At 38.6% G+C, this 26,918-nt stretch overlaps 1 protein-coding gene across 5 annotated transcripts in view; it reads right to left on the minus strand.

The window, feature by feature from the left end:
• Positions 1-26,918, minus strand: part of Ccdc50 (coiled-coil domain containing 50) — a 63,187-nt gene that overhangs the window by 15,650 nt on the left and 20,619 nt on the right. The window contains exons 2-9 of one of the 5 annotated variants that reach the window (XM_050159919.1): positions 20,112-20,174; positions 19,028-19,154; positions 16,454-16,544; positions 11,881-11,998; positions 6,611-7,129; positions 1,079-1,194; positions 330-374; positions 145-249 (exon numbers count right to left, since the gene is read on the minus strand). In XM_050159919.1, the coding sequence (XP_050015876.1) occupies positions 145-249; positions 330-374; positions 1,079-1,194; positions 6,611-7,129; positions 11,881-11,998; positions 16,454-16,544; positions 19,028-19,154; positions 20,112-20,174 (1,184 nt within the window). Of the gene's footprint in view, positions 1-144; positions 250-329; positions 375-1,078; positions 1,195-6,166; positions 6,591-6,610; positions 7,130-11,880; positions 11,999-16,453; positions 16,545-19,027; positions 19,155-20,111; positions 20,175-26,918 lie in introns of those variants that run through there. The other 4 variants (XM_050159920.1, XM_050159921.1, XM_050159923.1 and 1 more) reach the window with 4 other exon arrangements.

The raw sequence follows: 26,918 nt of genomic DNA on the forward strand, positions 1-26,918 counted from the left end.
ACCATCTGTAATGAGGTCTGGTGCCCTCTTCTGGCCTGCAGGCATACATGCAGACAGAATACTGAGAATCCTGTATACATAATAAATAAATCTTAAAAAAAAAAAAAAAAAAAAAGGAGCAAAACTGAAGAGGCATCACACTACCTTGCAGTCAGGATCATGTTTTCTTTTGTCCAAAGATGACTTTTCTCGCTCTTTAGCTTTCTTGTAAGCTTTTTTTTCTTCAGCCATCAAAAGTCGAGCAATTTCCTAAGATATGGGCAATATCATTAGTTACAGGTTGAGGTTGTGTCTCACGATATAGGGCGATCTCATTAATATGAACTGACCTCATCCTGGGCAACCTGAGCCGCTCTTATGTCCACATGGGTAGCCTGTGAACCAGAAGCACAACAAATAACTGTAATCTGTGCTGTCCATTTAAAACATCTTACAGAAAAGAAATTGGAATTTGAAATGAGTTGTAGCTGAGTCCCTGAAGCTGATGGCCAGTGGGCACGTTTTCACCGGCCACAATGAAGGGACTGAGCAACTCACTCGACAAAATATTCTTAGAGAACTACCAACATTTATCAATGCAGAAAATCAGGCTATGGAGTTCTGTTGCTCATGCTTATCAATCTACACAGCTACATGGAAAAGGCTTCCTTATCTGATAACACACATTCTATAGCCTAAGTGAAGGACTGAAACTGCGGATAGTGGCAAATCCTACAGAAGTTTTTTTCTATACATACAAACTTAAAAAATGGTTTAATTTACAAATCAATCAAGGAAAAAAATTAATAACCCCAATAATGAAAGATACCACTTTTCATATTATTGTACTTAAAGTACTTATTTTTAATAACAGATAACCAAAAACTATAGAAAGTCAAGCATGGATAAGTGGGGTGATATTCTACTCCCCTTCCTCTGTCTCGATTTCCCCACCCTTAAAAAAACAAGAGTTTTTCAACTGACGGAACCGTAATGCCAACAGCAGAACTCTTTACGGTTAGTATAAAACTGAATTGGGATTTGGCTTGTACATACAGCCCTATGACTTCGCTTGAACTTTTATCTTAAATGTACCCACCAAAAGTTCTTCCTCTTGCAATTTTCGGGCAATTTCAGCATCATACCATTCCTGGTCCCTGGGGCTCACTCGTGTGGGAGGACAGACAGCTTCTTTTATTCCTCTTGGTTTCATTCCTAGAAAAAATTCAATTCAATGAGGTAACTGGGGCTGTTTTCTAAAAAGATAAAAATATTTAAAAAAAGACATCTTAATATTTAAAATGATTTTTTCCCAGGAATAGAAATAATAACACACACAATTCAAACATTTTAACAAAGCTACTTCCCAAAATCTGCCTGGTAGAAACATTTCTCAGTTTCTGCAACAGTACAAAATCATACAAGAAACCAGAACAAAAACAAGTCTTCAAAACAGAAACCCAAAAGAAAAAACATAGTCACTGAATATGAAAACATTTAAGAGAAAAGAAGGTTTCAGAATCAGAGTTTTAATGTGGTTTAGACAACCAAGAGAAAGGCTTCCTCTCAGGTCCTGTAGCTATTCATCTCCCTGCAGAATAGAAAGGCCATTTACAAGTAAGGAGAAAACGTGTTAAGAATGACCCTGCTTTCCCTCTGTTGCATACACAGAACCATTTGCTCTAGATCTTTCATACAACTTTGACCCGTCTGTTATTGACAGTAAAACATTTTAGGGAAAACATAACATGGAAGAATATCAGAAAGTGCAATGGCCTCAGAATTGTGCTCCTCTGGAGAGAGAGGGATGAAGAGAATTGACTGACAATTGTGCTTCTGTACTCTGCTGTGTTATAGGAACACACATGGCCTTCTACAAATTCCAAATAAGGCAAAAGTTAATCTCATTTCAAAATTGTAGATACTTCTCTTTGTATACCTTTATAGGTTACAGTTAGTCAACAAGATAAATATATTGCCCTCAGAAATAATAAATCCTTTTAAGGGAGTCATAGATCAGACATCTAGCATAACCATCAGTAAATGAACACTACAGGGATACAAATTTACTTAGATAGACCTCGTTGCGCAACGGTAGCGCGTCTGACTCCAAATTTACTCAGATAAACTCTCTGTACTACTAGTCAAAGCCACTATCACTTACTAGAATGACTTATGAGTGCTTGAGCAATATTAAAACACCATCCCGACACCATGTATTCTAACATGAATAGGCTGGGTGAGCTCTTGCCTTGGGGCATCTATTTTAAGCCCTTCCAATGGACTCTTATCTTCAAGCAACAGGGACGCACTGGCTAAGAACATTATGCCATCAAGATAAGCATATATTAAAATAGTTAGCAAAATATCTAATTACATTTAACCACAAGCTGCTAACACATCTACATACATGAAAGTAAATTATATTTAGATAATTTTGCTTATGTTATGAAATTATTTTTATAGACATTCTACTGAATAGTGTGGTAAATTTAAAATAGAGACTTATGCGTGTGGGTGTTATCATAAAAACGATGAGAAACCTTGCCTTTCTTAACTCACACTTCCCAGGACCTGACTAACCAGATCATCACAAATCACTTCTAGTGGTATTGAATCCTATGCTGGTTTGGCCTAGTTTACACCAGATTTCTGACTGGTTTGGGATAGTCTCAAGAAGAGGGAATATGCAATTGGGTATTACACTTGTCTGAATTATGATTTGTATGACCATATTTAGAAAGGAAGATTTTAGAGAAAACAACTAAACTTAAATAGGGACTTGACAATGGGTAAAGTCAGTGAATGGATGAATTGTTGTACCATACTCCAATCTACAGAAAGGAAAAGGGTTCAGCGAACGGCCTAAAGCCTCGCTGCAGATGAAAGATTATGCCTGATTTTTTACCTACTGAAATGCTACAAATGGATACACTCAACTTTCAAAATATCCAACATTTTCCCAACAGTGTGGCCTCCTATGTAACAAAATTAACTATAGAAACATCAGTTTAAATTCTAACAAAGATGTAGTTAAATGAATAGTGCTACTGTACTGACAGGATGATAAAATTATAACTATTATCAGTCTATAAAGACCAGAGTCCATTAATAAAATCCGAATTTGAACCACCATCTCTCTCTGGCCCAGCTACCAGGATGACAGTTTACTCAGATATCCGCATATTACCAGTATTTGCAGTTCTCATTCCACAGAGGCGCCCAGAGCCTAAGACAATGGATCTCTCTAGAGGCAGGATCGCCTCCCCAGCTACAGTGCCTAAGACAATGGATCTCTCTAGAGGCAGGAGCCTCCAACTACAGTGTCTTCCAGATTCAAAGTGATGAGACGTTTATAAGTATATAGTGCATTAAAGTCATCCTTATAAAAACAGAGATAATCGAATATGTTGGCACTCTAAATAGAATTTGGAAACTGTTCTTAAATAGAGGGGCCACATCTCAGCTGTTCCCTTCTTTCTCTATCTCCTTCCTCTTTCCCTAGGTGTGTGGTGCTGCAGATGACCATGCTAGGCAACTGCTCTACCTGAGCAGTACCTCCAGTTTACATACAGTTAATATTCTACAACTGGAGAACACAATGACGTACCAAAGGAAACACAGAAGAACTATTCTGTTTAAATAAAATTTGATGCAGTAAGATAAATGGGAATGGAGCTCACTAGATAGGGTCTTACTAAACTAAGTAGCCCTGGCTGACCTACAGCTCACCATGTAGACTGGGATACCCTTCAACTCACAGAGATCCTCCTTTTTCTGTTTCCCAAGTGCTGGGAATAGAGGTATGCACCTGTAACCAAGAAAAACTAAAAATGCTAGTATTGGAGATAAATTTATACTGAGTATGATTTAAAACAAAATGTAACTGATGGGATTTTGGTATTGCATATGCATATATCATAAGAAGCCATCTGAGACGAGACTGGGCACGTTCAGGGTGGTATGGCCGGGCAGTAGTGGCACACGCCTTTAATCCCAGCACTCGGGAGGCAGAGGCAGGAGGATCTCTGTGAGTTCAAGTTCAGTCTGGTCTACAAGAGCTAGTTCCAGGACAGGCTCCAAAGCTACAGAGAAACCCTGTCTGATGGGGTGGGGGAAGCAAAGAAAAAAAAAAGAAGCTATTTGACATTTAGGGCATGTCACAATGTATCTGATTCAGTATTCACAAGGGATACAAGCATGCGTATTTAAGGCCCTGGAAGGTGTAAGCTAACCTGTGTAACAATAAGCTGTCACAGATGTAAGCACAATAAGCTCCTCTCAAAGTTAGACAGAGTTTAACTGCTCCATGGAAAGCCAACCAATTCTCACTTTATCTTAGCTGTTCCATTTTCTGCTGCCTTCTTGCTCCCCTATTCTGCAAACGCTCTTGGACCCAGTGTGTTACCCTATCCTGCTAGTTTAGTCATCAATAACTGAAAAGGAATCTGGCATATACCACATCGTTAAGAACTGTAACCATTTTCAATAGCAAGGGCTGACACCAGTACCTAATTATTAGTTCTTAATGTAATCTCCTGACCAAGTTCAAAATCAAATACCAACAGGAACTGGAAAGAGAACGGTTTAAAGCAGGCTGAGTAGAAAATGGTGAGTACTAAGCAGTTCCCACTGAAATCATCTTAGTAGCTATACCCACACTGTTCTCTACACCCTGTATTAGCAGAGCAAACCTTTATTACAGCTCCAGGACTACTGAAGACTAAGTAGGTGCTTAGTTTCAGGTCCCCCAACTTCTTTAAAAACCCTGGCAGATGATTAAGTGCTCTAAAGGTTAACTGGTCTTTTGAGCACATTCACATCAGGTTCAGATTCCAAATGTAGAAGTCAATGGAATTACCATGGAATTACCAAGTCTCCTCCCATACCTCATGGAACTGTGGGCAGCATTCTCAATCCAGCCACAGTGTAACTTCCCCATCAGCCTACTCAATGAATACCAGCAACCTCTTCTCTATTCTCCCAGTTCTTTGTTCATGTCTTCCTAACATGATGCATCAAATATGAAAATGTTTATGTATCTGTCTTTAAATACATCCATCTGTCTCTGAAGTTAGACTCTGGCACAAGGCTCAAACAACATATGTGGTATCCAGTACAGCTTGCTAAACTAAAATTTTCTTTTTCTTATAACCAAATCCTTTATTTATTAACTTTATTTTTACTTTTATTCTTTATGGATTTCACAGCATGCATCTGGATCCCAATTGTCTCCCCATCTCTGCATCTGCCCTCAGAACCAAGACCTTTTCATGTGAGATACGATAAGAAAGCCAGCAGAGTCAGAATGAATCTGCAGCCTAGAAACTAGCTTTACAATCACCAGCAAGGCGTGAGTAGAGCACAGTGGGTGCTCCTTGATAGTTGTACCACAGAAACCTTTCCATCTTTGTACAATTCAGTAATCACCGACTGAAGGCAAAATGGTGAATGCTATGTCTATTAATTACAGCTGTCACGACAGTGTAGTAGCCACGAGGAAAGCCTTCCCTCAGCATGTCCCAGACAGCACACAGTGCCGTTACTGTGTCCATGATAGACTGACTATAAGATCAAGCTTCAGGGCTGCCAAAACTTAAGAGGTATTTCCTGAACACATTCATTTCTTATTTTTATTCTAATTTTGTCTTTTTAAACTTTATTTCTTGCATGTATCTATATGGTATGAAAGTATACTTATATATGAGTGTGTGCAGTGTTAATGCATGTGTGTATGGTCCCCTGAAGTTATTGGGTATTTTCTTGTTCTCTCTCAATTCTATGTGTTGAAGCTAGTTCTCTTGCTGAATCCAGAACTACTTATTTCTGGCTATGGTAGCTATCCAGTGTGTTACAGAGACTAACCACTGTTTCCTGAGCACTCAGATTATGGGTATCTGCTAAGGCTGCCTGACCTGTCTATGGGTTCTAGATTTGAACTCAGGTTCTCAAACTCATGTAGTAAGTGAGCCATCTCCCCAGCTCTTACCCTCTTGTTTCTGTATGGGTATTGAGAACTTGTGTATCTTGGCACTTAGAAGAAGTGTGCACAATTAAGAGTTGCATGTTAAACCATAAAAGGTAACTTAAAACTATGATTTTTAAGCTTTAATTATGAAAGTGTCACTTATAGGCTTAAAATAGTCCAAACGAACTCAGAAATGTCCAGATTTAAAAAATATCCTACCCTAGGCACCTTTGATAAAAATGATAAATGTCCAGATTTGAAAGCCTTGCTGACGTCTCCATTACAGATGAGAAAGATGAGGTCTAGAGATAAAGTACTTCTCCTCCCACTGGCAGACAAACACAGAAGTCAATTACAACCAGATCTTCTTGGTTTGCTTAATTAAAACCAAAAATTAAAGAATTTTCAATTTAAAATCAGAGTATCTTATGCAAGGCTGTGGCAAACAACGACTAGTATTTGCAACCTGGCCCTGGAGAACCGTCCAACACAGCATGCTCTTAAGGGAGAACAGTACAGGTATTTCCTCCTTCTGGAGACCTAAGATCAGTAGGAATCTCACACAGTACCTGGCTCCAAGATTCTGGAGAGACAAAGGTTGCGTATAATGCTTACTGCACTGACTGGCTTTACATACAGGAATCCCAACAGGTGACCCATTACCTGCATCATGGTGGTGTCGAAGTTCTTCATCCTCTGAGAAGGGAGGAGTCCTGGGCTTACTTCTCCGTTCTCTGTGATCACCTTGCCCAAGTTCCCTCCCACACACAATTTCATCAGAGGGAAGCCCTGTTTTCTGTAAAGACTTGGGTGAAAGTCTGCCATGGTGTCGGGACTGTTTTTCCCAACTCCGAGTTCGAGGGCTACTCTTAGCCTCCCAGTCATCAGAGTCAGTGCTCAGAAATACCTCACCACTGATCTTCGGAAGTGGAGGTTTCCGGAGCCTCTCTTGACCAGTCTGCTTTCTTTCATGCTGATCACTGGAAGTCTGGGCATCACCCCTCCCTCTGCCTGAGCTAGAAGGCAGAGATCTCTCTGATGAACATGGTTCCTCCATCTCTTCCAACTTCTCCAACAGATGCCTTGATTTCCCCTTCTTCTGCTTTACAGTGTTTCCATCATTTTGGAGTATATAAAACCTTGAGTTTCCCATTTCCCTGGCCCTCCTTGACCTTGGCTGGTCTGAGTGGAGGTAGAAGGTATAAAAATAAAATGGATAACTTAATGAGAGTATAAATTCATTACACAGGGAATTTGGGACTCAATATTATCATATTTTAGGTGTATAAAATTGCTGTGAAACTTCACAAATTGAGATATGAAGATGAATACTGTCTGGATTGGTCCATGCAGATATAGCCAAAGAAGTAAAAGCAAAATTTAAATGAAATGATTTGAATCATAAAGAATCTGATCATGATTAGGGAGAGCTTAGCACGTTCATATTTGCTGATAACAAATGATGAACAACATCATCAAATCCTACTTTATAATGCCAATAACAAAATGATGGACTGTGTGGTAGTTTGAAAGAAAATGGCCCCCACAGGGAGTGGCACTATTAGGAAGTGTGGTCTTGTTGAAGGAAGTGTGTCATTGGAGGGACAAGCTTTGAGGTCTCATATGCTCTAGCCAAATCCAACATCTCAGACCAGTCACTTCATGTTGCTTGCAATTCAAAATGTAGAAATCTCAGCTCCATTCCAGCACCATGTCTCCCAGCATGCCGCCAGGTCCCATCATGATGATAATGGATCACACCTCTAAAACTGTAAGTCATTCCAATGTAATGTTTTCCTTTATAAGAGTTACCATAGCCAGAGGGTGTCCTCATAGCAATAGAAACCCTAAGACAGACAGCAAACATCAAATTCTACTTTCTGAAGTCAATCTGCAGCTAGAATATGTGCTACCAGTTAGAGGTCATAAAGTCTTATAAAACAGTGATGAGATTTCAGTTGTAGATTTCTAAGCATTCTCACCGAAGTGATGGTAAGATAAAGTACAATGCTCCTAACTTCTGCTTAGTTCAAAATGACAACAGATCTCCACCCTCTACCTCCAACCTCCAGGTGTTCAAAACAAGCATTTCCAGATACTTCTGGGACAGCCTGGGTTCTAGTTTAATGTAGAGGGAAGACAGAGTAGAGCAAAATGTTAAAGTAAATGACTTGTTATATTGAGGTAATTCTGTTCCTCATTTTAGTTGAATCCTATCAAGGAAAAAGCTAAAATGGTAATGACATTTGGAATGGGAATGACATAAACAGGTGTCATTTTCCAAATACATTTTAAAAACATCCATACTGTCTTCTAAATATAAACATAAAGTATAAGCTACAAATGCAAATTCTCCAATTTAAAAGAAAAAAAAACCTACATACAAATGGGTGGTTTTGTGGGGCTTTATCAGGCCCAAGCATACTATAAAAACAAGAAAGTAAATTAGTGAGCATTTTGCAAGACCAGTGTAACTGTAACATTCCTAAAGCTTTTTACTATACTTTAGAAATAGTAAAAACAAATTTCATTCCATAAAAAAAATGCTCAGATAACTAAGCTGTTCTTTGCTATAATCAGGCATTTGCTGAATACTAAAACAGCTTCCACGAGCAGGCATTCTTAAGGGGTCTTGGTCAGGTTGTGTGTTTTGCCTGTAATATAAAGAAAGTATGTAAAAGTGCTTTATATATATAAAGAAGGAAAGTATGCTAAATACAATACTGATAAAATAGCCTCCACTCAACAACCTTAGGTTTCTTTTACATTTTTTAAAGAAAAAGAACTTCCCTTCAAAGGTGGGTCTAGAGTAAAATCTGCTTTCTTTAACAGATCCTTATTAAATGATTTTCTCCATAGTTCAGAATCAAATTTGTACTTGATTTAAAAGTGAAGCCTAACAAGTTGTATAGTTAAAAAAAAAAAAAAAAAAAAAACACCCTGCTCTTTTAACTCCTGTTAACTCTGTCTTCACAACAGAGAAAGAATTACCTGGCTGCCAGAATTAATGTAATACTGACAAGGTATGAAATGATGGCCGCATTCAGAGGGCTGGCTTACCAGTGTGTTCAGGGGGCGCTATGAGTGGAGTCCATCGGGAAGCTCAGAGCAAACACAAAGGAACTTGTTTGGAGATAAACTATGAGACTATGATTTTTTTTTAATTCTTCCTAAACAGTTAACTGATAGTAGTTTTATTTTCTGTGATGGCATCTTTAAATCTGGGGTAGGAGAGAACACAGTGAGGGATTCTGCTTGAACCTATTCCAACCATTCTAGTTGCAGAAAGAGATTTGGATGTTCTTGAGACCAAGTTATTTGTCAAGTATAATTATGTTTTCATTGCAATCTGTGTGATATGGATGGCACATACATATACACATATGTGTCTACATTTTAAGTGTGTCTCCATATTTGTCATCCAAGGTAAGATTTTGTTGAAACAAAATACAAATGTTATGTCTGTGTATGTATTATATATACACTATATATATTTATACACACATATATATAACTTTAAAGTTTACAAGTCACTCATCAAAACTACATTATTTGATCTTTTCATAATCTATGAGAAGTATATTTTTGTAACTTCATTTTACAGATGAGAAAAATGCCTTAGAGAAGTCAGAGTAAGTACCTTTGTCAAAATGCAAATTGTCCTAAGGGACTAGAGTGATAGTCTTCAAAGGTTATTCATGTATTTAGAAATAATCGCAAATATGAACATGATACCAGGCAAGTGGCTTTAAAGAGAAAGAGGATTCACAAAGGAATAATTTATGCTATTTTTCTATGAACATTCACAAATATTTTGGATAATTTAAAATTTAAAATCTATAGATAATCATTTTTAAGATTTATTAAAGCTTATATATATAGCAAAAGATGAAAGGACAGCATTGATATACTGTGATTATTAAATAACAAAGGCAAAAATCAGATTCTATTAAAAGGTAAAGCAGAATCCAAGAATTGATCATGTGTGTTGGGAAAGAATCCTGACATAGAGCATAATGCTGCTTTGTAACGACAGATGAATAGCACAGTCCCATGGGCCCCAACTAGGGCCAACTCAAGGATGTATAAGGGGAAACTGTATAGTCAAAAACACACATCATCACCAAAGGAAAAGAAATACCACTGTCCAAACAAGCTTGGAGGAGCCAACATTTTCTATTCCTTAATATTCTCTTAGCACCTTGAAACAAGCCTTTATTCTACTCCACTCTCTACAAGTTTAGAAAGATAGCTAAAATAAATATAATTCTAGGTATTCTTAAAGAAAAATCACAAAAAGTTTAAATCGTCTCCTACAATAAAGGTGCATCAGGATACTAGTACTGTAATCCAAACACATAGGCTTGAGTCCCAGCTCAAGTTAGTTCGAGTTTTAATGCAAGTACCTAAAATGGACATTTCAGTTAACTCTTCTGCTATCCTAATTTTAAAACAGAGGGGATGAAGAGGCAGCTCAAGTGGTAGCTAGCACTGGCTGCTTCTCCAGAGGACTGAGGTTTGATTTTCAGAAGCCACACGGTGGCTCACAATCATCTCTAACTCCAGTTCCAGATGATTTGTGGCCCTCTTCTGGCCTCCATGGAAATATGCAGTGCACAGACATATGTGAATGTAAAACATAAAATAAAATTTAAAAATTGAAGTTAATTTTATTATACTGAGCATGCTTCAAAAGCAAATTTTAAAATAAATAAACAAAACCCACTACCACACAAATTCTGCATTTCTAAGATTTTGACACTAAAGAATAGTAAGTAGGAACCAGAAGGTTCCTACAAAATAAAACAATGGTAACAACCTTCTTTCTTTGTGTAAGATGCAATTTCAGAAGAAAAATGAGCATTTTAGCTCTTTAAAAAGAACTGAATTTATGTAGGAAGACATCAAGCTACTTCCCAAATAAGCCAGAGAGTTGACTGCTAACCAATTACATTCATGTTAGTTAAAAAAAAAAAAAAAAAGAAAAAAGAAAAGAAAGAAAAGAAAAACTGACTGAGCAACATTATTCTCAAACTACAATAATCTTACCACCTATACATAAACTGAGTCTGCTCATTAAGGGAAAGACATACTTTTACATGATAAAAAAATTTTTAAAGCAGCTGATGATCGGGTTTCAAGGCCCTGTAGTAAATGTTTATTGTCTAGGCTATCTTTAATTTTGTTCATTGGTATCCCTGGAAGTACAGTCTTGAAACTGGACCTCAATAATCAGGAAGACAAGAAGCTAGAAGAAATTTTCTTCATCTGACAAATCTTTAAAAGAGCTGAACTATGTTCTGTATTTGCAAATATTCTGTTCCCAACACACTTTGAGATAGTCCCCACCGCCACCATCAGCACCACGATGAAAAGCAGCACCACACACACGGAACTCTTTCCTCCCAATTCTACAGGCTAATCAAACCAGGGAAATCATCAAGGCCACAGCTGACAGTAAATTCCACAGTGGTACTGCAGGCAATCAGAGGGGAAGGCAGGGTGAAGAAGGCTCCTTTGCCCAGTGACTGACGCATGATGCACCTTCCTATTCAAACAGCGCTGCTCAGACTTTTTGAGGAAAGTGTCAATGCAGACTGTACCTGCCATTTGCCATATTAATTATTTTGTAATTAACACAACACTACAATGGCTTCAGCACCAAGAGTGCATTAGTGTTACAAAGCCATATTCAAGTTCCAAGTAAAAACATGGCCATTAAATAAATAAGAAATACAGCTATTCATTAAAATAAAGTAGAATATAAATTTAAAACTCAAACAGAACACTGCCACGAATCTACATGTGCCCAGGGTCTGGGATAAGATCACGTCTTTCCCGCAGTCCCGAGCAGACGTTGTGGACCAATTGAAACAGGAGTTTGGTAGCTGGGGTAAGGACTGGTAGGTCATGACACAGGCACCGGCTGTTACCTCCATCTTCATGATAGTAGTTATCCCCAAAAGTACAGCCCCCAGAAGGCTCTGGAATGTGCTTCTTCCTCTTTTTCTCTTCTTGTAGCTCCTTCTCTTGCAAAAGACGTGCTATGTCCTAAAAAGCAAAAAGGAAGTGAAAAATACTATCACCAGAGAGCAAATAAGGCTGACAAGGGCAAACTGGAATTCCTCCCGTCAGCTGTCTTCTGCTGTCTAAGGCTCCTCAGCCTTCCATGAAAACATCAAATGTCATTCAAATGCCAATGTGACTGCTCAACAAGAGGGATGCATAATCTAGAAAAGCATGATAGGCTTTATTTTTTCCCTAATTAAAACATAAAGCTAGCTAAGTCTACAAAGAGAGTCCAAGTTGTTTTGTCTAAAGCTGATTCTAGCATAATTTTTAAAATAAGTCTTTTGAAGTCTTTTATCCAAATAGACGATTTGGATTGGCAAGGAACCAGTAAGTTAGAAAACTTAATAAGCTAGCTTATAATTTAGTTATAAAACTTGTGATTCTGGTCTGGCTTTTCACAGGAATACTGCTGTGTTAAGAGAAGGGGAAGATAAGCACCACCAGTCCCCGTTCTGAGCAGATGCTATGGATTCTGATTCTCTCCCCAAATGGGCCCGCCCTGCAGAGCCACATACAAACAACCTCTGTAACGTGAGGATGACACCTCAGGCACAACTGAGTATCTATAGAGACACCAAAAAAGGAACACTACCGATGCTTCAAGGCTCTGAACTGTTAGGCTTTAAACAAGGCACAACATTTCAACAGGCAATATGCAAAACACAGCATGAGCAAGGCTGTCAGTCAGGGTTTTAATAGTACCAGGAATTACCAAAGCTTAAAGAGTACAAGATACAAAACACTGCAGTAAAATGGTGGACGAGAAGATGGTGGGTGGGTCACAGGCACTCCTGAACATCTTCAGCGTCTGTGGTCTGTACTATACAAAAAGATGAACTGTTACTGAAAGTTCTGCTTGCAGTGTAGTATTTTGAATGTCAAGACTCTGCCCATGAAAGCCCCATAGAGGAGCATGGAGATTTTTGTGCACATTATACACTTTTCTGGAGAGAAGCTCCATACCCCATCAGGTTCTTCAAAGCTCAGATAACAGGGCACGAAACACAAGTATGGGAAGAACATGAGAAACTTGAGATAGCTCTTTATAACATGGAATAAACATAGTGGTACAAAAACAGTACTTTTTTTTCTTTCTGAAATTTTGGTACAAAAAAAAGTCTCTCTGAAATTTTATGTGTCCAAAAAATATACTAAAAGAAAAAAAAACTCAAAGTAATTCATTCAAAAGAAACAGAATTATTCCACATACATTAAAAAAAAAAAGCCAGAGTCAGACATGGTGGCATAGGCCTTTAAGCCCAACACTCAGGAGACAGCAACAGGCAGAACTCTATGAGTCTGAAGCCAGACTGGTCTACAGAGTAAGTTCCAGGACAGTCAGGGCTGTTACACAGAGAAACTCTGTCACAAACACACACACACACACACACACGTTAGATGCAAATCCCAGGAAACAAAATTAGAAATGACTGTAACATATTTTTATCATTCACGAACACAGTTTTGTATATATGACAACATGGATGCCAATGTCCAGTTTCAAACTTGAAACTTAAATATGTAGAATACACACCGAGCCCTGAGCAAAGTTTGTAGTTTATCTAAACGCTCAGACTGTGCAATGCCAGGCACCCGAGCAGGTGAGTGTGAAGGAGGATACATCCTTTTTTGTGCTTTTCCATACACGAACGTGAATTTCTAGTGTACTGATAGAAAACATCCCTTTAGTGATTCTATCCCAGCCAGCTGGTCTGAAAGGGACATAATGAGACAAATAGTAACTACGCAAGACAAATGTCTTAAGGTTTCAATTGAGTTTGGTGTGATAAAAAGTATAAGTTATTCATCCTTAAACTGCAATGTTCCTGACAACTTAATAACATCAGAGTAAATCAGCCTGCTTTCACCAGAACCCGTGTGCCAGAACTATTCCTTTAAGGTCTTATTAAGTAACAAACAAACAAAGAAGAAAGAGGGGTCATAGGTTTTAGCTTGTACCCCGAAAACTATCATGCTAAATACACGTTCTCTAAGCTCCTACCCTGCTGATCAGAGAAGTGGAAAGAAGCACAAGTGCCCCCGAGTAACACCAGTTCCTATGCACCCCAATATCATTTCCCTAAGTGCTAGCTCTACAAGCAAGCACAAACGCTGCCTCTAAAAACTGAAGGAAACAATACAAAGGAAAGAGATGGGCCCCTCACCCCGCCAATGAACTCTATTAAACAACACTCTGGAAACTTTTCATTGCTTTCCTGGTACTGAGCTCCATCCTAGTAATGATGCAGCCACAGTCCACCCCTTGAGGGCTAGCAGAACAAGAATGATAACCTCCTTTACTGCACTGGCAGGTCTATCCGGTGAGGAGAATACATGTCAGGTGCTTGACAAGCCAATGTTTCCTTTCTTCTAAGCTCTCAGTGGCTTTAGGTTCTTTAGAAGAAAGACTTTCTAGAGTTGAAAAAGACTGCCACTATCCTAAGTCACAGGCCCCAAAGGGAGTTCTTCTTCTGCTTTCCAACTACACCTCAGCCTGACGTACTCTTGGCCATAACCAAAGTGCTTTCCTCTGAAACTAAAGGCGGCTGGTATTAGTCACTGAGCTGGACACTGTCGGTCAACTGGTCACCTTGTATGTGAAGTCTTCTGGATCCTTAGCTCCCTTGCTACAAACATATCCTCCAGAAAGGAGCATACTGTCTCACCAGATCCTCCAAAGAAACAAAAGGATTCAGTCAAAACATACACTGTAGTTAACTCTTCAACATGCACACTGAAAGCCGAGGGTCTAGCTCAGTGTAAAAGGACCTCAAGCATATCCAAGGCTCTGAGCTCAATCTCTACTATTACTCTCCAAAATAAGTTAAACAAAATGTATCTTAAAAATTTTAAAACTAGACAGAAGAAACTGTTTAAGTTAAGAAGATAGGATTTTTCAATTTTGTTTAATGACAGTCTTTTATTAAATTAAAAATATGCACCTTATGAAATAAAATGGGCAAGCATATCTTCAAGAAATCTTAACCCTTTCTGAACTCAGGCCTAATCAGCTTTAATTTATCAGGTAGATTTACTTTGGGCAAGTCTGCAGAAATGACATATTTACAGAAGACCGAGTGGTCAGAATGTGAGTCTGCCAACATTATATTTCATTTCTCCCTTTACTAGTGTCAACCATATGAAGGACAGTGTTCAAGATCTCTAGAATGCTGGAAGAAAGCAATGAAAACATGCGTTTGCAAATTTCCTTGAAGAGGCCAAATATCATGTTCCAGACAGCAGAGAATCTGGATACTGGCCAGGATCCTTAACAACATCTATCGAGTGGCAAAGGCACATGAAATAATGCAGGGAACGGTAGCTCAGTGCTCTAGGACAGCCATTAAAGCAGCCCCAGGTAGCCTGCAGATCTTTTCCAGAGGGAGCACTCTATTAATCACAGTTTTAGGGAAACTCTATACTACACAGGGGTATGTTAGGATTAGTTCTCCAGTAATCCTCTGTCCTCTAGTCATCATGAGTTTTAAAAGAAAGACATTTTTAACTTAAAAATGAAAAGAGATCTAAAAATATGAGTTGTAAATTACTGCCGGTAATGGGGGAAAGTGGGGAAAACAAAACCACCCAAGTAGATTGCTCGTCTACTTCATTAGTTAGCGTTTTACACATGAATGCCTAGCTTAGGGGACATCTCAAAGCAGGTATAATCAAGGGTTGTGCTGTAAAGCCAGGAAAACTGGAAAAGGCTATAGGTATAAAAGTAGCAATATCACTGGGATAAGGAAAGCAGGGTTTTCTCAACTAGAGCCCCCTTCCCTTAGACTTACTGCAACAAATATATAAAAGTAGGTTACAGTTCAAATCACAGAAAAGTATACTAACAAAAATATATGTTATTTGAGCTGCTCTTAAAATAACAAACTTATATAAATATACTTTTATAAAATCTTGATACCCTGAGGTAATACCAGCTCCTGGCATCTCACAAGAACTGACTGCTCACTTTAGAGGGAGCTGCTCTCTAGGCTTGCTCGCAAATGCTGCAACCCACATGCAGAGTTTTAGCAAGCTGAAGAATATTCACATTTCACTTACTCCGAGCCTCAGAATGGGGCCTTATTTGAGGCCTTTGTGGATATAATAATGTAAGGTCATATAGGATATGACAGGGTCCTCGAACCAATCATGAGCTTCTTGCCTATGACAATGAAGATGGGCAGCTGGAGCACAGCTTCCCAGAGAAGGTCATCTTAGACTTCCTGTTTCTGAGAATAAGTTCCTATCCTCCATCATGATGGAGACAGCAGTGCTAGAAAATGAACTCAGATTTCATGTCAAGACTTCCCCAGGACACAAGCCATCAAGAGGCCATAAACAGTGGTGCACACAAAACAACACCTAAGCCCTACTGCATTCCAGACGAGGAGTCCTGCTGTCATCCAGAAAGGATGCAGGACCTCACCAAAGTCATACCTCATCCTTCTTCTCCTGAATTCGTCGTCTCTCGGCCTCTATAGTCAGTTTCTCCTGAATTTCTTGAGCAATTTCACAGTCGTGTTGTTCACTATAAAACAAAGGTATAGGTGATGTAGACAAAGGACACAAGGGGACACTTTTGTTACACAGAACAGTTCATTGAAAACTGTTATAAGCTGTTACAATTCAATTTACATGACAGCGACAGAAAAGACCATTGCCCAATTGAACCAAGTAAAAAGTTGGATCATAAAGTGACTGTGTGGAAAATCTGGCATTCCTTCAGATAAAATGAAAGTCGCATTGCTTTACCCACTCTACCGGAAGATAGAAGGTCTTCCAGAATCCTGCATAAGCTCTATGTCCAGGAGATCAATACCCACCAATATGCAAATACAGAGCACACAGAAAAAGAATGTGAGCAAGATCATAAAAACATCAATAATTTTATAATCAGAGGTAGTGTATGATTTTTAAGTTCTGTATAAATATGATCTATATTATTTTTAAATTTAGAAATGAACAGTAAAAGATTTATAAAATTTAAAAGGAGCTCGTGTTCTTTAACTGTGGTTCTCAGTAGAGGCTTCTTTAGGAAATGTTGGTTTTCTCAATGCTTTAGACATTAGAGACATTGCAGCTATCATGGCTTTTGTTTTTAGTTTCTGCTTATTTGTCTGATTTTCACATTAATATATAAAACAGAAATTTAAGCAATGCCTACTATGAACCCAAAATAAAGTACAATACAGAGGAAACAAAAAAAGTAAGTCTTTTAGACATTCAGATGGGTGAAACCAGGGCAATCATTTTGGTAAGAGAAAAGAAACCTTAACATAGCACCTTTAAGATATATTCATTTATTTTATGTGTATGTATTGAGTGCCTGTGTGTATGAATAGGCACCACATACACGTTTGGTACCCAAGGAGGCAAGAAGACATTCTCAGATCCCTTATAGATGGAGTTATAGATGGTTGTGAGCTGGTAATGGGAACAAAACCCAGGACCTCTTCCACTGCAGCAAGTGGTCTTAATCATTAAGCAAACTCTCCTAGTATCTTTAAGAAGCCTGGTTCTCTGAGAAGTAACTAACTATAAATTACAATACTAGGTACAGTGTTCTGGTTTCAGGTTTTAAGAAAAATGAGAGTTAAAATTCTAGACTGTGATAATTCTGGGAAGTTATCTCTTGTACAAAGTAACCATCTAGGAAAGATGAACAAAATTATGTTTAGAAATGACTACTTCAAAACAAGCTGGAAAAATTCAACTTATAATTTGCAGTTCACTTACTAAACAAATATATCTTCTCCCTTTTTCCATTCAATAATTGAACTTCAAATGTTCTTTGACTCTCAGATATGGCTGTACATTCCATTGAGAATCAGCAAGATACATTACAAAGTATTGTCAGGGGAACCCTAACTTCTCTGGAATGACTGAAACCAAAATAGTCTAACAAACCCAAGGAGATAAAAATCATTTTCATTTATACCACAAAATGTTTAATATTCTTGGAAATTAGTAGATGTATGTAAAAGTAGAAGTGTGACCATACATACTATTGTGAAGACATATCAGATTCTGTTTGAAGACAGGGTAGCAAAGAAACAATCCCTAAATGAAAAGTCTGCAGACCTGATTTTGGTCAGCCATGAGGTATGACTTCTCATGCCACCGAATAAGTTAAAAAAAAATGGTTTAGACTTTATGTTACAGGTTGAGTAAGTTAAGATCTTACCCATTATCACATAGAAATCAACTTTAGAAAGGTGATAGAGAAAGCACAACATGGAAAGCAGATCGAAATTCCAAAGGCCACAAGCAACACAGAAGTTACAAAAGTGAAACTCACACTTAGCTTCACAACATTAAAGCCTGCTTCTAGGCAGGGTCAGTGCTAGCACAGTTGGATAAATGGACAGAACCATGAGGAAGGGGCACTATGAGCACAGAGCAGTCAATGCTGGTCACCCTGGCTCGAAGTAGCTAAAGGTCCCAATCTGAGTGAAAATTTCCATTAATGGAAATTTCTGCTGTGCCAGCTAGCCAGACTGCCAGGAAGGAAAGGCTGAAAGCTGCTACTTCTCGCTTTCTAGGAGCCCACAACATTTTCTCACATTTAGCACTTATAACTCATCATAGTACACCTCAGTGCTTTCTAGAACATTGTGCTTCTTAAAAAGTAAGGAAACCAAAGAAAGATGGTATAGCAAACACAGCTAAGAAAACTAAAGGAACCCATTATGGCACATAAAGAATTGTCTATTATTCCAATGCTTCCCCCAAACAAACTTACAGTCAGAAGATAAGAGATTATTTTCTTCATGGCATAGGTACAAAGACTAAATTGAAAGAGACAAACGAATCAGCTCAAAGTCAAAGAGTTAAAAGTGTGAGTACTATGACTAACATTTCCCAATGCATATTTCAGTAACAAAGAGAATTACTGAACAGCCATAATTTGTAATCCCAGACAGAAAAGACATGGAGAGCCAGAGGGGCCCTCCCTGCCCCGGCTGCTGTCCCATAGGCATGCATCTACCAGTGCCATTCCCCAGATCTCACAGGTCTTTGTATCGCTTCTGGAGCTGAGCTTGGGCTTTTAGATCTTCCTCTTGGAGCTGCTTAGCCACCTGCAGATCATGCTGGACCAGACGGTTCCGCTGAATGTTTGATGCCAAATGATGCTCAACTGGACAGGACCATTAGAAGGGGCGTTACAATGTGTTGACAGGTCAATAAAAAGCTTATGTAGAGCCTCACCATTATAAAAGTCTATATACCCACTACTCTACTTCATGGTTTTAACAAAAAATAAAATTGCTTCAGGAGTTACTCTACTGGGTAAAAAGGAGACCAACAGGAATAAGTCAATTGCTTTTCTGATCACGTGACATAAATGTAGCAGTGACAGGATGTCTATATAGACACTCTAAGTTGGCCACTTTTCTTTCTACTGAACTCTGTTGCCATTCCAAGAACTCTCAAATCATGAACTCATAAAATACTATCTAAATTGGTTTTACTTTCTACTAAAACACTAACTATTCAGAAAAATCCACCATGTGGGGTTGGGGATATACCTTTGTTAGCCGAGTGCATGCCTAGCATGCAGGGAGCCCCAAGTCCCATCCTCAGCAGGGTATCAACAGGCTGTGGTGTCACATGCCTGCAATGCCAGCACTCGGGACACAGAGGCAGTAGGATCAGATTTCCAAGATCATCCTAAACTACAATGGGGGGGTTTCAGATCAGCCTGGGCTACAGGAGACCCTATCTCAAACTACAAAAAAAAATCTGCAGTGTGACTTAACACAGACACTACTATTGCCTATGGAAAATGTCCCAGTTTCTATTCCAAGGGCAAGCTTCTGACATACTTACTACAGATACATTTACAACCACTGCCTCCCTTCTATGGAAGGGAAGGGAACAGTCCTTTTCCTCCAGACAGTGAGCACTATTCCTATCCCTGACTCATTTCAAAACATGCAGAATTCATTATTTATCCTTGTCACTTGCCAAGACCTTTCTTCAGGGTAGATATGAGGTATACTTAGTGACTTTCTCTTTACCTAACAGGAAGAAACAGCCTCAAGCTACCACTAAAAAGAAAGCTGCAGGCTCATGAATTAGAGCTGATACTTACTCTCTTGTTCCTGCAGGCTATGAGCTAGGGTGTGGTCCTCCAGGACAGCAAAATCTCGACACACTGTAGAGGAGGAAGAGCAGAATGGAGAAATTATTAGTATTACTATACATCTGCATGAATATAAAAGAATTTTGTGTACTTCAAAACAATTTCAATATTTTGCAATTTATTAGCTTAAATAAATAACAATGCATAAAATGTCTAATCAAGTATTAATTCATTATTCACCAAAATTCCTAGTGACGGGGCTGAAGAAATAGCTTGGTGGTTAAGAACAATTATTGTTTTTGCAAAGGACGTTGGTTTGGATCCCAGCAACCCACATGTCAGCTTATAACAGTGAGTCCAGCACATTCGTCTGGCCTCCATAGGCACCAGGCACCCATGTGTTGTACATATATATAAACAGAAAAACACTCATACACATGAAACAAAACAAAAGTCACAAAATAAAAAACCATAGAGCCTACTAAATGTCCTGCAAGTGTGCCACAAATCAATGGTTAGCTCTTCCTCCCAAGCTCAGAACCCAGAGCTCTACAAACTCCCATCTGCCTCTCTAGGGTGCAACTAGAGTCAACAATACTTTGCACATTGTTGCACAGGAAATCTGGTTTCTAGCAGGGTTTGAAGAGTCACCGATCCTTGCTGCACCTTGACCTATAGTTCTTCTAGAGTTGAGCTTATTTCAGAGATCTCACCTTATTTCCTCAGGTAGGAGATCTCTCCTCTGAGATTAGTCACCTTCCTTAATGGCTGGACACGTAAGCTAGAATGGAATTCCTAGTTTTGTGTATACCAAGAGGTACTCCCCAATTATCTGCAATCCAAAGATAACGGGAATCCTCTAGACCATGGATCCTCCCCTAATTTAGCAGCCATGGATCATTTGAAATAATGTAGGGGAATCTTGGAGATGTCAAGACTATTTTGAAACGGTTATACAGCACAGGAATCATTTCTGCCCAATAAATATGTTCTTTTCAAATGTAACTGTTAAACTAGTAATTCCAATTAAAATGTGTTCTTATCATCAGATGTATATTCAGAAACTTCTAAACACTTGAGGCCCAGCTTGAGTCACTGTTCAACACATGGAGTGAGTGCTGTCAAATTATACTAGTTAACATCCTGCGCAGAGAGATGGTCTGCATAAGGACTATACAATATGGTCATTGGTTGCAAGGCTGGAATTAAAAGTCAATGTTTGACAGTAAAAGCTCAATTTTCCCTGACAAGATGACAGCCCTTTTTAATTCCAATAAACTGGAAGAAATTATTGCCAAAAAAAAAAAAAAATTCTACTGCCAAAAAAAAAGTCTAGAGACTTCCAACATGAAGTCTCTAAAACATTTCAACTAATTAGTACAGAATTTTTCTTGGCTAATCCATATGTGTTTTCAACTTAGAGGAAACAAGTGTTCACAATATTGCCAATGACGAATATCACCAAATGTGTGGCCTTATTAACTGATCTTAATATAGTACTAATGGAAGCACTTAAGTTCAAAGAATAGGTCAAGTTTTTATACTACTCTTTGAGCACTATATTTGAGAAAAGCATTTTGAAAAGAAGACTACATGTAGGAAGAATGGCAGTTTGTAATCCCAGCATTGAGGGGCTCATGAGGAAAGATTGAAAGTTCAAGCCAGCATGAGGTACACAGCAAGATTTCATATAAAAGTAGTAATAATAATTAACAGAAAGCAAAGTCTATAATACATAGTACATGGGACTATATTTTGGAGAAACTATTTTTCAGGATTACAGATACAAACATAAATGCATATATGTATCTATATTATATATGCCAGCTTCTTGGTTTCTGTACTTCTTAAACTTTTTGTAATGTATTTCTTATACTTCAGATATTTAATTTCAGATTGTTTAAATACCATTTTAAATCCACTCATTTTGATAGTATATATTAGGCATAGAACAGTTCAAAGGATTATCCATCATCTGAATACCATTTCTTTTAAAATATGTATAATCATTGATAACTGGTCTTAAGACTTTTTACTGCAGAGGCTGAATTGGTATCTACAAAGAATGACTCCACTAGAAAGGAAGACCGTAGAAAGTGTACATGTGCAAACACAAAGAGGTATGCTGTCAAACACATGATTAACATGGAATTCCAAATTTACGGAGATTTCTAACAGCTTCCTAAGTATATAATTTCATTCAGAAAGAAATATTATTAGTCTGATGTACAATTCTTTTGGGTCAACTGCATTGTCATTCAAGGCCTTCCTGAGATTGCTGCATCACTGCTCTAAAGAAAGCTGAAGCAGTTACAAATGTGGACATCTTTGTAAACCAGAACGGCACTGGAGAAAATACTTCACAGCCAGGTTCAGAAGACAGATGAAGCCCCTGATCCTTCTCTGTCCTACTCCATGCGAAGTGAGCAATACTGACAGTCCAGCTCATCTTAAAGCACACATGGCAAAGCACTGGTGAGGGAACTTTAACGCCCTTACTTTTCACACTGCTTCATTCAGTTTCACTCGCCAGGCGTTTTCGTAAACTGCAGTCTTGAGGGCAGGGACTGTGTGGGGGCTATCTCCACACCTTCTCTACACAGTGTATGTTCCCAGAAAAACTACGGGATGCTGATCAAATGCAAAATGCTGACAATTCTGAGAAAGAGCGCTAACTAGAAGGTACTCCAAGTGTAGCAGCTAATGAAATCAGTATAAGAAAGAGCAGACTATTCTAAACAGAAGAGGAAGAGCTTCCAACCTTCACACAGGCAGAGGGTGATAGGACAACTGAAATGTATGGGAAATGAGAAAGGCAACCCTGCAAAAAGCAGCCATGCCAAACACGTCAAGCACATAGTTCCCTGGGAAGAGCAAGGGGAAAAAAAGCCTCATCCAAGGGAGACCTGGTGAAGAAAACAGACTCAGACTCAGAACAAGCCCATAGCACGCACACACTCAAATCCCACTAAAGTAAGTGATGAATCAACAGTGGAGAAGAACTATTCTGCCACACGGTGTGACTTCAAGGTCCATGAGTAGGCACCATCTTGAGATGTGGGGGCCTGAAAACAGAACACACCCAGAAGTCAGGTGTCTAAATCGAACCTGTCACTGCCCCGGAGTGCAATACTGCCCTAAAAAGGCAGTGACAAATTGAAAAGAGCAAACTACAGAAGTGAGAACAGAACCCCGCCTACAGCAAATGTTCTGCCAGGTATACCTCAGGCAGGTTATTACTATCTAGAACATATAAAGGTGACAAATAATAATTCCAAGAGGCTAGGGTTGTAATCACCAGGTAGAGCACTTGCCTGGCACTTACAAGGCCTTGGATTCTAGCCACTGCACACATCTGTAATCCAAGCACAAGAAATAGAGGTCAGATGATCAAAACAGTCAAGGTCATCTTCTGCCTCACCATGAGTCTGAGAAAAGCCTGGGCTACATGAGACCACATCTAAACCTATAAGCCAAAAAAAAAAAAAAGTCAATCAGAACCAGTCAGTAAATGGACCAGTGAACCAGTGAGGTGAACAGATGCCTTTAAAAAGAAATCCAAAGATCTAATAGTTGAAAAATTTTTGAATATTCTTAGCCACCAGGCATGTAAATAAAAGTTTTCTGAGATCCCATCTCACCACTGTTAGAATGGCTACCATCAAGAGAACAAATGACAACAAAGGGTGGTAGAGATGGTAAAGCTACAAGAAATAATCCTACATCACTGTGCGAATAGGAACGTAAACTTGTTCATTCACGTTCACTACTGCTCTATTCACAAGAACAAGTGATGGAGGAAGGTCATTGGTTAAAAAAATAAAGAAACTGCTTGGCCCTCATAGGTTAGAACATAGGTGGGTAGAGTAAACAGAACAGAATGCTGGGAGGAAGAGGAAGTGAGCTCAGACTCGATAGCTCTCCTTTCTGGGGCAGACGCGATGAAGTTCCAACCAAGGATGGACGTAGGCTAGAATCTTCCCGGTAGGCGCACATTGGGGTGCTACACACATTATTAGAAATGGGCTAGTGCAGGTGCAAGAGTTAGCCGAGAAGAGGCTAATATAATGGGCCAAGCAGTGTTTAAAAGAATACAGTTTGTGTGTTGTTATTTCGGGGTATAAGCTAGCCGAGCGGCCGGGAGCCAGGTGGCAGGAATGCAGCCCACAGCTCCTACAACAAACAAGGAATTAGAGATGTCCATCAACTGATGAGTAGGCAATGAAAATGTACATATGCACAATGGCATATTAGTGAACAGTTTAGAAACAAAATTATTAACTTTGCAGGTAAATGTATGGAGCTAGAAAAATTCATCCTGAGTGAGGTGACCCAGACCCAAAAAGACAAGTATTGTATATTTTCTCTTCTATGTGAATATTAGTTTTTAAGCCTCTGGTAAGCATGATACAATCCTTGTAATCACAAAGATTAGGTGTAGAATAAGGGGCCAGGAGGGAAGAAGGGTCCCCGAGGAAAGGGAACTAGCATACTGGAGAAATGCAGTAAGGGTGTGACTTGGGTAGGAGGGTTAATTGGAAAAAGGATGCAGGACAGGGGTCAGGAAGAGAACATGAAGGATAACTAACAATAAGGTCATTGGAGGGGTCATATGGAAATGTGCTACTGTAGAAGCTGTCCAATATATACAAGTATATGAAGATATGAATGGAGTCACCAAAGCCCAGGGAAGACAATGCCCCAACTAGACATCTCTCACCACTAAGTGAAACTTCCAGTGCTAGGAATGGTTATATCAAGTTCAGTTAATGACCACAGGGGAGGGGAAACCGTGATTAGAACAGTATATAAAAAAACTGATTCATTAATAAGTAGAATGTAATAGTATATGTATAGCCACTAAGAATATTAGTGGTGAAGCCTCAGAAAACTAAAAACAGAACTGCCATATGACACAGTTATATCACTCCTGTGTATAAAACCAAAGAACTCTAAGTTAACATGTAAAGATGGATTTCAAAGTAAAGTTAAAACCAATTTAAAAAAAAAGCAAAACACAAAATTATTTAGGAGCTCCTCAAGTTCAGTGTCCTGATGTATAGAAATCTAGGAATCACAGCAAGTGTAGTGAGCTGTGTATACTAGCACATGTCAGGCACTGCCTGTGTCCCAATTCTCCCCACACTAACTGTAGGGCTTTCCAAACACATAATTACAGAACTACTTCTTATGCAAATAGCACCCCACCCATCCTCTTCTTGACAATCAGTCACAAAGAAGAAACTTTATTCCTCTATCAACAACTCTAAAAAGTTGACTATCAGTGATTAAAATTCCAGCCCAAAGAAAGCAAATGTAAAGTCTTAAAATAGTATTTTTAAAATGTTTTCTTATCCATTAATAGTAACAGATTATGACCACCTCAGTTTTCCTTCAAGAGAGAAAGAAATTAGTCTGTATTTTACATAAAATGCTTTAAAGTATTCATTTAAAAAACACACTTTTATTGCTTGTGAACTAAGTATTCTCTTTAAACTTGTGTTAAGGATGTATCATTTTTATTACTGAGAAATTTAGAAGTGACATAGCATAAGTCAATGGATTCTCCTACCTTTTGTAGTAGATAAAGAGGGGTGTCCCCTCACATTCTCCACAAGCATGCACAGACACACAAACACATCAAAGTGCAAGCAGAAATTCCATTTGCTTTTCCAACAAATGAACTCATTCTCAAACTTCAGCCAATTAGTAAGCATTTATTTACACTGGTAAGAAAAGGCTTAGTAAGATTCAAAAGAGTAAAGTGATATTTTCTAAACTTCTGCTCAAAGTTTAATTAAACTATATTCTTTCAGTAAAAACTCTTCCTTTCCCTCCAGTGTAGCTACAGAGTGAATAGATATATTTATAGTAAATATATGGGTGTTTGTGTATGTGTGTGTGTGTGCGCACGCGCACGCGTACTATTCAATCTATCCACACAAGTAAGAAGCACTGCCACCTAAAAATGCTTACACTACTAATGCATTCACTAGAGACTATTTCTTTCAACTCCCCCTTTTATGAAACGATAGAATTGTATGTGTTGTCCTTTTTTAAGTAAGTACTAGTAGCAGCAGATGGAATACTCGCTGACTCCTTTGAGAGAGGGTTTGGCATTGTGTTTGATTTCATCGACTCAATGAGGATATTCCAAACATAGTCTGTACTGAGAATGTGTGACAGTCACAAGTTAACATTTACAGGACTTGCATGATTATTTCTCCTAACCATCTAAAAATCAAGGTTTATTGACATCCTCATTTAGTTTATGGACAAAACTGAAACAAAATGAAGTGGCCTGAACAAGATCATCTAGCAAACAAAACAAACATTAATGAAGTTCACGTCTTCTGGTCTCAAATATTAGTGTGTTCACCTCTTCTGGTCTCAAATATTTATCTCAAATGTTAATTTGAACTGAGATAAATAATATGTGCTTCTGAATATCAGAAAGGACTGATTATATTAAATGCTAGTTAGAATAATACAAATATATGGGTGGTTTTTTGGACTGGAGAAGTAAATTAAATTTCAGGAAAGATGGTCTATATATGCATTTGTACAATGGTTTCAAAAATCCCCCAATAGAACAGATGGAAGGTAATTTACTTTCCTACAGTCTTTCCTTGGAGTACACCTCTAACACCAAGGAGACTCCTTCTCAATGCACTCTGAAAAAGCAGTAAGGTTAAGTCATCCATGGTGCTTGTTAGGACCCAAAACATTGTAGTCATTTTTTTATTGGAGCACAAAAATAATAATCAAGGAAATTAGGGCGTTACAATGACCCCCCCCCCCCCCCCCCCCCCCCCC

The sequence above is a fragment of the Alexandromys fortis genome, unplaced genomic scaffold, assembly GCF_014885135.2.
Source record: "Alexandromys fortis isolate MF-2015 unplaced genomic scaffold, M_Fortis_MF-2015_v1.1 scaffold_100_1_3062724, whole genome shotgun sequence".
Classification (NCBI taxonomy): Eukaryota; Metazoa; Chordata; class Mammalia; order Rodentia; family Cricetidae; genus Alexandromys; species Alexandromys fortis.